Below are 15,153 nucleotides of genomic sequence, written 5' to 3'. Positions count from 1 at the left end.
GTGTCTTTTTGGGTCATTTTGTTTCATTTTCTAATAATTTTGTGTCTTTTTTGGTAATTCTGTGAATGTTTCAGTCATTTTGTGTCTTTTATTGTAATTTTGTTTAAGCAAAATACACCTAATTTTTGTACTTTGTTTCTGGTTTTTGAGAGGTGGCTTTTGCAGTGCATCTCTGATCTAGATAATAATTTCCCTATCAAATAAACTCATAATTTATATTATTCTTGTCTTCACTATTCAACACAATGAAGAAATACAATTCTGCACTGTATCACAGTGGATTTTATAGCTACTACAATTTATACATTATTATTTCTCTGAAATAAAGCAAAATTGAAGTCTAAAACGTTGTCACAAGATAAAACAGACATAAAGGAGTTCATTTTTAGTTATAACTCAATTTCGACCAAAAATGTAGTTATGGCTTTGCAGGGCAGAAGTCAACACTTTATTTTGGTACTTAGTCAGCAAGAGGAACTCCCCGAACAGAGGAAACAAAAGGGCTATGAACATTTAACAGTCTAGAAGACCTAACACTAATAATCCCTAAAAAGAGGGAAAACACAAAACTCCTGACTATCCTGAAACTCAGGGCAAACTATCCTACGGGATAAGGAACAAACAACTAGACAAGGGAAGGGGGAAAAAGGGACAAAATAAAATACTAATAAACAAAAGGCGCTCCAAAAGGGAGGAAATGACTTAACAGGGAAAAAGACTGAACTAAAAATCACTCCGTAAAATGGAGGAACAATCTCAGGGAGAAAAACTAAATAACTCAAAATCACTCTTAAGGAGGAATAACAAAAGGCAATCTAAACAACTAACAAACTAAGGGAGCAGCTAAGCTGTGAAAATTTACAAAAGAAAATCACTTTTACGAGGAGAACAAACTTGAAAACGAAGCAAGGCAGATGACTGTGGCAATGACAAGAACTGTGGTAATGCTGACGAGACGAAAAACGACACACTGGCACAGGACAAGGGAGACACAGACTATTTAACACATGAGGGAGGGAGCACCAGGTGAACACAATTGGTAATTAGGGGAGACACTCAGGCAGGTGACACACACAGGGAGGGGCAGGTGACCTGAAACGAGAGGAGAGTTACTTTTCAAAATAAAAGCAGTGACGAGACCAAGACATAAAAAACCCAAGACCTCACCACGGTGTGACACCGCCTACTGACCAACCCTCATTCTCTTCTCTCCACTTGAAAGCCATTTAAGGTTTTGGCACATTGACACTCAGTGTGACTCATACTGAAGAGATGCTTTTAGGGGACGACGTTAGATGAAGTTATTAGATTAAAAGTTTCTTCAGAATTTCAATTCTTTGACTTGTACCATCATCTCTGCACAGGTAAGGTTTGTTTTATTCATTTTTGAAATCTGGTAAAAAAAATTATCCAGTGTGACACTATAAAATGCTTGATCCTACACTGCAAAAAATATGTGTCTAAAAACCAGATAAAAACACTAAATCTGAGGGAAATGATCTTGCTGCATGGACAGATAATTTCACTTTACAAGATTTCTTAAATTAAGATTATTAAATCTAGAAATAAGCAAGTTGAACACTTAAAATAAGAAATTAACTCTTAAAAAGATCAATTATCGAACACTTCTAAATCTAAAGTTTTTTTTTAATCTTGGGAAGAAACAAATAATTGTCAGTGTCAGTGCCAATTCACCGATGCTTGCAGCTTTAATTTATCTTGTTTTAAGAGTTAATTTATTATTTTAACCCTCTGGAGTGTCCAAAAGCGCCAAAGCATGGCTACTTCATCACTTCCAGACATAAAAACAAAAGACATAAAAAGACACAAAATCACAAAAAAAAGACACAAATGACCAAAAAAAGACACAAAATAACTAAAAAAGACACAAAAAAGACACAAATGACCAAAAAAAAGACACAAAATAACTAAAAAAGACACAAAAAAGACACAAATGACCAAAAAAAGACACAAAATGACAAAAAAAGACAAAAATGACCAAAAGTACACAAAATCACTAAAAAAGACACAACAACAGACACAAATTTACCAAAAAAGACACAAAAAAAATACAAAAAGACACAAATAACCAAAAAAAAAACACACAAAATGACTTACAAAGACACAAAAAGGATTCAAAAATGGACAAAATAGCCCAAGACTCCATAGAGTTAAACGTACAACATGTTTATTTTCTAGATTTAACAAACTTAATTTAAGAAATCTTGTCAAGTGAAATTATCTGTCCATGCAGCATGATCATTTCCCTCAGATTTAGTGTTTTTATCTGTTTTTTAGACCTTCTTTACAGTGTAGTTTCAAGGCCTGCAGTTTCTATTTTTATGTTATGATAGGAACTTAATAAAAGGGGAAGTTACTGAAAGTGAAATATTTTCTTCATACATACTTTCACCCTCACAAAGTGACTCGACTTTGTTTTATATCTTTGCAATAAATTATTTTCATCATTCAGTATTCCAGGTTTTCCTCAATTAGTTTGTTTTTGATCATCATACATCCAAATTTTATGTTTTCCTTTATTCATTTTTTAATAAATTCCCTTTTTGTGTCACTACTCTCCTAATGCACAACATGGGTCAGAAATTACCCATATCCATTTTTTAGCTAAGTAGCTTGTTGAGCTAACTACTTAGCTATCTTCTTGGCTAAGTAGTTAGCTAAGTAGCTTGTTAAGCTAACGTCTTAGCTAACTTCTTGGCTAAGTAGTTAGCTAAGTAGCTTGTCAAGCTAACTTCTTAGCTAACTTCTTGGCTAAGTAGTTAGCTAAGTAGCTTGTTGAGCCAACTACTTAGCTAAATTCTTGGCTAAGTATTTAGCTAAGTAGCTTGTTAAGCAATGTAATAATACAAAAACTATTTATCTTCATAAAGTATGAGAAGCAACATGGAAATAATGATCTATTGTTATCAAAAACAAGATATTTAAAGCATATTTGGAATATTCAATGATAAAATAAGTTCATATCAAAAGATAGAGCACAGAAACACACATCAGCATTAAATAACATGGGGAATGAATGTGGGTCATTTTAGACCCATGTTGTGCATCAAAGGGTTAAAAACTCTGCAGTTTTTTAAGAGCCTAATACAACTGTCTGTGTTTGTTTTTAGGACTGAAGCTGATGAAGCAGATGCAAAGATGTCTGTGGAGAACAAATCTTCTAAAGTGACAAACATGGACATGGACAACAGTAACTCTGCCTATAGTCGACTATTTGAAGATGGCAGCAAACTGCAGTGGTCAGGTAATAAAATAAGAACTTCAATCTGACAATAAAAACTACATAAAACACAAGACAATGAAAAAAATATCTGCCTCACATCTGGAGTTTGTAAATCAAGCTGCAATCAATATAGAATAAGATGCAAATTTAAAACATTTAACTTAATAAAGTTCATACGTGTCAGCAACCGTTGCCTATTTACCCAATACAGAGCAACATCAGCATCCACTAGATCGTGGGTCTCAAACTCGCGGCCCGGGGGCCAATTGTGGACCTTGTGGCGATATTTTGTGGCCCCCATCTTGATATGAAAGTTTAATGTGAGTTTTTTATGAATGGCACTTTACCGTGTTGTGTGGAAGGTCCCTTTATTACAAAATTACTTTTTTGGTAATTTTGTTTCTGTTTTAAATCATTTTGTGTCTTTTTTAATAATTTTGTGTCTTTGTTTGGTAATTTTGTGTCTCTTTCATAATTTTGTGTCTTTTTGTAATCCTGTGTCTTTTTTTGGTCATTTTGTGTCTTTTTTAAGTAATTTAGTTTTTTTTGTCATTTTGTGTCCTTTCTTCTGGGGGTCATTTTGTGTCTTTTTTAAATAATTTTGTGCCTACATTTTGGGAGTTTGAGACCCATGGTTTAGACATTAAATGTTGTTCTCACAGCAATACTGAAAAATAATTTGTCAGCAGTTTAGTTTGAAGTGAATATGTAGTTATTTTGCAACAAAAATCAATGTTGTAATCAGGATGAAGCCACTGAACCACAAGTTCCTCAGAACAATTCATTAATTTCCAGTTTCTGTTTCTGTGGTCCAGTGTTTGCGTTGAGGAACACTCCGTACCGAGCAGCGACAATCGGCCTCGGCCTGCTGTGTGTCGTCCTGCTGGCTGCAGTCATCGGGCAGAGTGTTCACCGTGAGTGAGATCTCTTTCTTCTCTACGTCAAATATTCACGTTTGAAAAAGTTATCTACACTGTAAAAAGAAACCCAACAGTGAGTGGGTTTATTCCTGTTTTTTTAGGGTAAATGTGTCATTCATTCACTCATCATGCGTTTCTTTCAGTTTATGACCGAAAAAAGTAAAAGTTTTGTGGTATTCTTTGATTTACGGTAATTGTAAAAAAAATCTATATATATATATTACATTAAATGCATATTACAGTGTTTTTTATAGTAATGTATTTTTTTTTTTTAAAAAACAACTGTAAAAAATACTATTTTGGCTGATATATATATTTGCACTGTAAAAACTAACATTTTTTTACAGTGTAAAGTATAATTAAGTATAAGTATATGTTGTTACAGTTAATGGTGTTTAGCACATTTAACAGTGAGAAAAAGTAGTTTTTACAAAAGATAAATGCAAAAATTACAGTGATGCTTATATATATATATATATATATATATATATATATATATATATAAATAAATTACATATTATAATGTATTTTACAGTAGAGTAATGTATTTAAAAAATCAAAACTGTAATAAATACTGTTTTGGCTGATATACATTTATGGTGTTTCATTGTTACTGAAACTGAATTAATTATCATTTTACGGTCTTTTACTGTCATGGTTTAGTTTTTTTTTTACTGTAAAAACACCATATCTCTAACAGAAATATACTGTAATATTTAATGGTAAAATATATAATTTATGCAGCATTTATAAAGTATTTTCTTGTTTATTATATGGCAGAACAGAAAAACTTTTTTTTTTTTTACGGTAAAATATGGATTAAAACGGCAATCTTAAACGTGAAATCAACAGTAGCAACATCATTTTACTGTTATATTACACTGTAAAAAAAACCCGAAAAAAACCCAACCTTTTTACGGTAAAAAAACGGCAGCTGTGGTTGCCAGAACTTTACCGTAATAAATGCGGTGCAACTTTTTAAAAATATTAAGGTAAAAAGATATTAGCACTGTTGATTTCACGTTTAAGATTGTCATGTTATTCCATATTTTACCGTAATTTTTTTTTTTCAAATTGTCAAAAGAAACGATGGTCTGCAATATAATTAACAAGAAAATACTTTATAAATGCTGCATAAATAAAAGATTTTACCATTAAATATTACAGTATATTTTGATATGGTGTTTAGTGCATTTAACAGTAAGAAAAAATATTTTTTACAAAAGATAAATGCAGAAATTACAGTGATGCTTGTATATATAATACATTAAATACATATTACAGTGTATTTTACAGTAGAGTATTTTATTTAAAAAAACTGTAAAAAAAAAACACTGTTTTGGCTGATATGGTGATACGGTGTTTCATTGTTATTGAAACTGAATTAATTATCATTTTACGGTCTTTTACTGTCATTTTTTAGTATTTTTCCCCCGTAAAATCTACAGACATTTTTTACAGTGTAATGTCATGTTATAATGACAGATTTTACTGACTTACTGATTTCTCTCATCTCCTGCAGACCGAAAAGTAGAACAAGAGCAGCAGAACAACCTAACAGCCGTGATAACGGAGAAAGAGACGCTAAAGGAGAACCTGGTGACAGTGAGAGCTGAGAAAAAAAACCTGGAGATCGCCCGCACTCAGCTAATTGACAGAAACACTTTCCTGTCCAGGAACAGAGACGACATTCAGAATCGCTACAGTGAACTATATGAACAAACCAACCTACTTAAAGCCAGCCAAAGCCAGTTACAGGCCAGTAATACTGCTTCCGCCACAGAGATAGCAGAGCTAAAAGCAACCAAAGAGCAGCTAGAAACTCAGAGCCAAGCCTTTAAGACGGCCAAAGATTTGTTACAAGCACATTTCGACACAGTGGTCAAAAAAAGAAATGAGTTACAGTCGAATTACGAGTCGGTGACCAAAGACAGGGACAACTTACAGAACAAGTTCAACAACGTGACCAGACAGAAAGAGCATCTCCAGCAGAGCTACAATGAGATGATTAAGAGAGTTGAGCATTTACAGGACAGGTACAACTTCACCAGCAGTGAGAAAGACAAGATATCCAGCAGTCACCAGAACCTGACCATCTCTAAAGAAACCCTGCAGGCCACATATGACGTTCTTGTCGAGACGACGAAGGAGCTGCAGGCTTCTTTTGACTCCTTGATGAAGGAAAAAACTGATCTTGTAAGCAGCTGCGAAGGTGCGAAAGCTGAAAGAGACGAGCTGAAGGTGAAGAACGACAACCTGACAGCTGTGAGAGACGATCTGCAGGGAGAGATGGAGAAACTGAAGGCAATAGCTCAAGGTAAGCACACTGCAAAAAAAGAAAAGTTGGGTGAACTCAAAATTTCAATGCAACAAACTTTGATAAAATTTTAAGTTGGACAATTAAACTAAATGTTTTAAGTTTTGTTTTTGAGTTTGCTCAACTCTGAATTCAGATTTTTGTCAACCCAACTGTAAGTTGTACTAACTTATAATTTTACATTATAAGTTATAATGACTTTTAATGCTTACTTCTGCAATGTGCTGAAATGGCACGATTATAACGCCGCTATGAAATGTCAGCTAATGTTGCGACCACAATTTTGAGTTAGCATTGATACGCTAATGGCTACTCTTGTAGCTGTAACAAGCAGCGCCGCTAGCATCAGTTAGCTGCTAGTATCAGTTAGCCGCTAGCTTTGAATTTCACCACTTTCCCGCATTTCACAATAAAGAAATAAGAGTTAGCAGAACTATTGTCCCTTGTTGTGAACCCTAACTTAAAAATATAAGTAACAACAACGCACTAACTTGTTTTCGAGCATACAACTGGCTTCCTTTGTTGTGCTAACTTACATCATTGCCTTAAATGTCAATAATTTATATTTCCAAGTTTTACCAACTTAAATCACTGTTTTAGGCCAAAAAATACAAGTTGGCTTTTTTGCAGTGCAGGAAGACGTTAAAAGTACATATTATGCATGTTTCATATTTTAAAAAGTCTAGTAATTGGGAGCCATGTCATCTGATGAAAAACTGAACAAAACCTTTCTTTTACCATGAAAAATGTATAAAATTAAATGTATAAATTAAATTGGCTATTCCAACCTCATCAGGAGTTTAATGCTCCACTGCTACTCTGCTGACAGCACCACTGATTTCCTTCCTTTTCACTTTTTATGCTGCCAAACAAAATCAGTTTGTTGTGTTGCAGCTGTTGGACGTCAGCGTTTCACTTTCAGCCTCTGAGAAATTCCTCTTCTTTTGGAATTAAAACTGACTTTAAAACATTGTTTACCTACTTCAACCAAAAAGCTGTGAAAACTTTAGGTCCGTGCTCCAAATGTAAAATATTCACTGAACTTGTTTGAGTTTATAACTATAAGTACTTTTATTTCATAAACCTCCGTCGCTGCGTATTTCTGTAAAATGTCTATTTTGCTACTGTTGTTATTTGTAACGGTGCACTTTGCTAATAAAGCGACTTTAGGGGGAAAAAATCCTCTTTTTGGCCGTATTGTGTCCTTCGTGTCGTAAACTCTGGAGGCAAGCCTTCGAATCAGATATATATTATTTATATATTATTATATATTAGGGCTTGACATTTAAATGACGCTTGTTTTGAGCCGCCACATTTATCAACAGCCGATCATTCTCACGCTGTGATTGGAGAGATACGATCGTTTGATAAATCCAATGTGAACCTTGTCGTAAGACCAAATATACACTCAGATATGCACTCGTTTCTAGGCTCGTTTGATAAATGAGGTCCATGTTGTTTAGTACATTTAACAGTGAGAAAAAGTATTTTTTATAAAAGATCGTATGTCATCTGATGAAAAAGTGAACAAAACCTTTCAGAAAAACCCACCACTTGTGCCCAAATGTACTCACACACCTGTATACTATATATATATATATATATATATATATACATATATATATGCATATGTATATATACATATATATATATATATATATATACATATATATATGCATATGTATATATACATATATATATATATATGCATATTTTATGTACATTAAAAGGAGTCCACACACCACAGCCTTATAGTCAAAATAAAAAGCAGTTTATTGTTGCTTAGCACACAAATTCATGAAACTTGAACATTGGTTTCGCCACAGGCAAGTGTTGCTATGACTACAGCCGGTTACCACGACTACAGCCGGTTGCCACAACGTACAGCCAATCACAGCTGTCCATTGTACAGCCAATCACATTGTACTCCCATTCAAGCATTTAGCCAATCATAATGTGTGACGTAATCAATAGACGAAGGACCCGAGCCGATCTGGTTCCTACAGCGGCTTGAAACAAGCGTCATTTAAATACCACACCCTAATATATATGTAATATATTTATAATATATACCCGATTCAGATGGGTCACCCTGACGGTGCGTTCAGACCGGACGCGTAGCGAATATTTCGCGCGACAAGATTACATACAAAGTCAATGCAAACACGCGAATAGACGCGAATTTTTGCCGGCGGCGCGAATCGCGGGTTTCGCGCGACACGAATGCCGCGAATGACGCGAATTTCGCGGCGCGAATGAAACAACGCGAATTCGCGTGAGTTCAATAAATTCAACTTTGGCGAAATATTCGCGTGACGCTGTGTCGGGACAGCCTATCAGCGTTGAGATTCTGGACGACAGTGTCCGAGATACATACATGAGAGAGAGGAGAAAAGAGGCAGGAAGGAGGAGTGGGTCGGCAGGAGGGACAGGAAAAAGGTGGAAGTACTCTGCGGTCCTCTCTCCGTGCTGAGTGCACCTCCGGATGATGTCACTCACCCAGACACGACGGCAGAGCAGGTACAGGGACGCTATGCTTGTAATGTCAGCCATGGTTGATGACAGAATGAAATGGAGGCAATTATTTGGCGCTAAATAGTCTCTTGGGCGAAAATTCGCGTCGCGTTGCTCGCGCGAGTGACGCGAATTAAATTCAATTCTTGCGCGTATCAATTCGCGCGAGTAACGCGACGCGAATATTCGCTACGCGTCCGGTCTGAACACACGGTGAGAGTTTACGACACCGAAACTACGCAACACGGTGCCGAGCCTTGTAGAAATGATCGTACGCCCACTTTGCGCTCACTTTCTGTCGTACGCTCGTTTGATAAATGAGGGCCAAATGCTTGTAAAAAACGTATGGATCAATAAATATTTTGTATTTCCAGGGAGGAAGTGCCCGACTGGCTGGACGAGGTTCCAGTACAGCTGCTACTTCACCTCCGCTGGCCAAAGCAACTGGGAAGCGAGCAGAGCGTACTGTCAGGGCAAAGGGGCTGACCTGGCCATCCTAAAGACCAGCGAGGAGATGGTTTGTTTCTCTGTCATTACAGAAATTGTCATAAAATCACAATGAATCAGCTAGCTAATGGAATTTTACTTCGTTGATGCTGCACTAATCAATGTTTTCACATTAGGAATGGATCAATGAACAATGTGTAATGGAGGCGTTGCAACGAATTAGGCAGCCTAACAAACTTTTTATACGGTGGCCCTGAGAGCTCACAGCACTGCAACTTAAGAAAACACATGCAAATACACAAAACACAAGCAAACTGAGAAAACATCTTCATCAATTTGACAACACAAGCGCAGCATTTAAAAAACGCTGCTAAGACCACAACACAACAGAAGTGTTTCAAGAGTACACTTAAAAGTGATGCACACGTCTGAACACGCTTGTGATATTATCAAGTTATTTCATGATAATGATAATTTCACATTATAACGTTAGCAGCTGATCATAGCATGCTAACATTAGCCGGTGATCGATAGCATGCTGACATTAGCCGGCGATTGATAGCATGCTAACGTTAGCGGCTGATCATAGTGTGCTAACATTAGCCGGTGAGCGATACCATGCTAACATTAGCCGGTGATCGATAGCATGCTAACATTAGCCGGCGATCGATAGCATGCTAACGTTAGCAGCTGATCATTGCGTGCTAACCTTAGCCGATGATCGATAGTGTGCTAGCCTTAGCAGGTTAGCAAGACCAAGACCAACTCGGTGCCGTTGAGAAAGACCAACTAAAACGTGTTTCATTCATTTATTTGATTTGTTTAACTGCAATGTGATTGATACGGGTTAGCGGGCTAACGCTATCTATTACATTATCACATGAACATATAATTATCATGAAATAACTTGATAATTTCACGTAATAACGATATAACGTGAAATTATCATTATCTTGAAATAACGTGATAATATCAAGCGTGTCCAGACGTGTGCACAGCACTGACATCTTATTATAGAGTTTATAATGTGGAAGTGTTTGCAAACAGTTTATACACAGCAAACTCTGACAAATGTAAGTCCCATATTCACTCTGACACTCTCTTTTAGCTCTGAGTTTGGTCTCCACCACAGCCTGAGGAAAATAAAATATGTCCACGATGTTCACCAGCTTCTTGCTAACTTCATTACTAACATCATGTCATCCATTCTTAATATTCAAACATTGTTTATTGCAGCATTCTGCATGTATAACATGACTTTATATGTAACTGTTACAGGTGAGAAACCTCAGCAAGAACTTTAAATTGAAAGTCTTTTTCCTCGTAGGAGTTCATCAACAGCTTGTATACAAGTGATAAAGAGGTGTGGATCGGACTGACTGATGGAGGGATCGAAGGCCAGTGGAAATGGGTGGATGGGACGGCACTGACCACCTCGTAAGAAACTAAACTCAGATCTCTATGAGTGTCTTAGGAGAGCATGGAGACGTATTTATTGTCCTGTTGCTGTCTGTCTCTGCAGGTTCTGGGACAAAGGGCAGCCCAACAGCCATCAGGGGAAGGACCAGGACTGTGTGGAGTTCTGGCACCGTAAGACAGGAGATGGCAAATGGAACGATGAGACCTGTACCATAGAACAATATTTTATCTGTGAGATGTAATTTTCTTGATTAGAGATGTCTAGAAGTAGTTAGAAGAAGTTAACCCTCTGGGCTCTGACCCTATTTGCCCTTTATATTCCACATACAAAATGTTGGTATCCATTTTTCAGCACAACTTCACCATTTTTTTTTCACTTTAACCTACTTTATTAACATATCGAGCCCAAAAATAGACAAAAATCATGAAATCTGAAATAAAATTATAGTATTTATTACAATAAAAACCACAAATATGCTCAATTAACTGTTTTTGACCTATAAATTTAAACATAGGTTGCAAATATGAACATATAAAGATGAAATTCAAATATAATACAACTATATACAAGAAATTCCCATAAAAACATGTATATTTATAGGAATAGGTATTGTATTATGAAGGTATTATGAAGGTACGGTGTTGCCCCATTTTTGACCTGTCAAATTGCTATAATGCATCTTTCTGAGTGATGTGATACTTTAAAAAAGAGGGAAGAGTATAGGGAACCAATAGCAATGCTTTAATTTGTCACATGACCTCCAGGAGGCCATATTGAAACACTATTTTGCAGACTTTTACAAAGGAAACAGCTTTGCCATTTTGTGCCACAAAAAATAATTTTTGTGTCATAATAATTAATTGTGTCATTGTGACATCATGGTATTTCTCCATTAACTTTACATGAAACTTTTATATTTTTATAGTAAAACTGTGCGTTTCTTCCAGTTTATGACAGTAAAATGAGGGCATCTTAAAAAGAAAGATAATAACAATAATAATAATAATATTTTTCATAATTAAAAAATGTGTCTGGGAGGGGATTTCAGCTGTCTGACACTGCTAAACTTTTACTTGGAAATGTACAGGATCATCTCAATAAATTAGAACATAATGAAAAGTCCAAATTTCCAGTAGTTGAAGTCAAACAGCCCCAACCAAGTATTGAGTCATATAGATGACATACTTTTCAGAGGCCAACATTTACATATTAAACATACTTTTTAAAATTGGTCTTTTGTAATATTAAATCATTTTTTGGGACACTGATTTTAGGTCTTCATTAAATGTAAACCATAATCATTATAATTAGAAGAAATCAAATAAATGAACATGAAATGTTTCATTCAGTGTGTAATGGATCTATATTATGTGTTATTTCCACCTTTTGAATTGAATTACTGACATAAATAAACGTTTCTATGATATTCTAGTTTATTGAGATGCACCTGTAAATAGACAACAAAGGCTCTTTCGCTGTAAATGGCTTCATAGTTGCTTTAGCGACTTGTAATTAACTATATAACTTGACACACAAGATTTTTTCATTTTATATTCTTGTAACCACATTGAACGACATTGATTAATATAAACACATAGAATGAGTCTCTTTAAATAAAAATGATTAACTTGTACCACTGGTGTAATTATTATTTTTTTTCCCCACTAATTAGGGACCACAATGGAAATAAGCCTTTTGGCTTTATTGTGTCATCCCTGACTATTTTTTTATATAACGTATGGCACAGGTTGCTGTTTCATATTTTTATATCAAGAATGGTCTAATAAAATCAATCAATCAATTAATTTGGACACTACACCGAAAGCTAAACATAGATTTTAGAATTATTGTTGGCCTTTTTCTAGAAAGGGTATCAATAATGGCCTGTGTACACTGTTTAAAAAAACTCTTTTTGTTTCTACAGTGAAAAGCGGTGGTTGCCAGAACTTTACTGTAATAAATACGGTGCAACTTTTTCTAATATTACGGTAAAATGATATTAGCACAGGTGACGTTTAAGAAATACTTTATAAATGCTGCATAAATGAAAGATTTTACCATTAAATATTACAGTATATTTTTGTCAGAGATATGGTGTTTAGTAAATTTAACACTGAGGAAAAAAAGTATTTTTTACAAAAAGAAAAAAAAAATAATGCAAAACTTACAGTGATGGCTTGTATATATATATATATATATATATATATATATATATATATATATTACAGTTTTTGGTACAAACCGGTCCCGGTGTATTTTTCAGTGGAGCAATGTTTTTTGTTTTTTTTAACTGTAAAAAATACTGTTTTGACTGATATATACATTTAAGGTGTTTCATTGTTACTGAAACTGAATTAACCCATTGATCATTTTACGTCTTTTACTGTTGTGGTTTTGCAGTTTTTCACTGCAAAATCTACAGACTTTTTCTTTTTTTACAGTGTAGACTCTAAACAACATGATCTGTTTGTGTAAGAAACCCTGGGGAAAAATCCCTATATTAATCAGTAGTACTAATTATGTCCAGTTGTAATAAGTCATAAATTAATACATTCATTTGACCACAAGTTGTGTTGTTGTATGGACATATTTGCTGTTGTTCCATGCTGAATGAGTGTTCTGCAAACAAAATGTGTCATTTTAGCCGGCCACTTTCAGTTCAGGCCTGTTTGTGTGAACTGTTTTGAAATGTAACTTCTGAATGGACAAATGTGCTAAAATCAAATGAGAAAAGCTGCAAATTGTCAGAGTAGGCAACAGAATTTAAACAGTGCCGGAGCAGCTTTTATACATGGGTCATCTTAGATTCTTCATGCCATCAAATAGAATAAAGAGTCATTTTAACTTATGCATGCATTTTCTATCATCTGCAGTGTTTAACTGCAGTGCTGGTGTTGGATGAAGCTGTAGGCTGCTCCATTGTCTTGAGAAACGTGCCTGTCTGTCACATTGTTGCCTGAATCTCCTCCATCGTTTGGCCTGGCAGCCAAATAGCCAAAAATCCTACTCACTTCTCTTCAGACCGCCTTCGCATCAACCGAAGAGAGTGTCCTCATTTCTCTCTCAGTGCTGGAGGTGTTCCTTCCTTTATCTTCCTCCTGAGCTGCTTTCAAAAGCTCTTATATATTTACAAAATCATGATCTGTTAACTAAAATAAATTAGATTATCAGCACATTTAATTGAAAAAAATGTTTACCAAGGAACATGTGAGTTATACCTCTTTAGCCATATGCACAAAACTTTTAAGAGCTTTTGAAAAGCATTTATTTATTTCCAGTCATATGTTTTCCCAATGCCTCTTTTTTGACTTTTGCAGTTCTCCCAACTCTGAATCTACCTTTAACAACGGTCTTCCGTTCATGCACAAGTTGGGCAAGAAGTAAAAGCTGTGCAGAGTGTTTGCACCTCTCACAATCTTCTTATAATATCTTATTATGCAGACATATGCTAGATGTGAGAGGCTGCCAATTGTCTGTGTATATACTTGACTTGTCAGTAGGGCTGCACGATCATGGCCAAAATGATAATCGCGATTTTTAAATTCAATATTGTAATCAGGATTATTAATCATGATTATTCATCATGTTAGGGAAAACATCTGTATTTTTATTGCACTACTTTTTAGACAAACAATAGGAACAGTTTTTAGTGTCCGGTGCTTGATGTAAACAAACAGAGATCACTAAGTGAACACCTCTTGCAGCACATACACACTGTACTGCTACAGAGCTAACTGTTAGCCAATTAGAAATTTACAGACTGGACGCTAAGGGGTTAACATCCCCTCCGGCTCTGCAGCTGGGAAAGACTGCTGCAGGAGGACTGTGCCGATTCGACTCGTTCTCACTGGGGACGGCCGCGGAACAGCCGTGTGTATACGGCTGGCTAGCCCGGTGGGAATTGAAGCCGGGCAGAGGACGGAGCAAAACCGCGGCGCAGCTGTTCCGCAGCCGTCCTGCGCCCGGTGGAAATTCCTAGTTAGAGAGTAAGAATGAGTCTCCAATAACACCAGAAATAGTCGCTGGATTTGTCGCCAGTCATTTAAAAAAAAAAAGTTGCTAAGGGGGTCTGGAAAGTCGCTAAATATCAGTGTAGTAATGTAACGAAGTACAAATACTTCGTAACTGTACTTAAGTAGAATTTTCACATATCTGTACTTTACTTCGTTATTTATATTTCTGACAACTTTCACTTTTACTCCACTACATTTCCTAAATAAAATGTGTACTTTTACTCCGACACATTTCTCCTAACCATCTTCGTTACTCGTTACTAGAAATTAAAATCAGA

At 35.6% G+C, this 15,153-nt stretch overlaps 1 protein-coding gene across 1 annotated transcript; it reads left to right on the top strand.

The window, feature by feature from the left end:
* Positions 1-957: 957 nt before the first annotated feature.
* Positions 958-12,495, top strand: LOC131968424 (CD209 antigen-like). The gene is made up of 7 exons (XM_059329339.1): positions 958-1,364; positions 3,132-3,265; positions 4,060-4,158; positions 5,687-6,481; positions 9,370-9,512; positions 10,770-10,879; positions 10,965-12,495. Exons 2-7 carry the CDS (start codon positions 3,160-3,162, stop codon positions 11,101-11,103), a joined length of 1,392 nt encoding a protein of 463 aa, XP_059185322.1. The 5' UTR covers positions 958-1,364; positions 3,132-3,159; the 3' UTR covers positions 11,104-12,495.
* The last annotated feature ends 2,658 nt before the right edge of the window (positions 12,496-15,153 follow it).

This window comes from Centropristis striata, chromosome 1, assembly GCF_030273125.1.
Source record: "Centropristis striata isolate RG_2023a ecotype Rhode Island chromosome 1, C.striata_1.0, whole genome shotgun sequence".
Classification (NCBI taxonomy): Eukaryota; Metazoa; Chordata; class Actinopteri; order Perciformes; family Serranidae; genus Centropristis; species Centropristis striata.
This window is presented reverse-complemented; position numbering and strand designations above follow the sequence as displayed.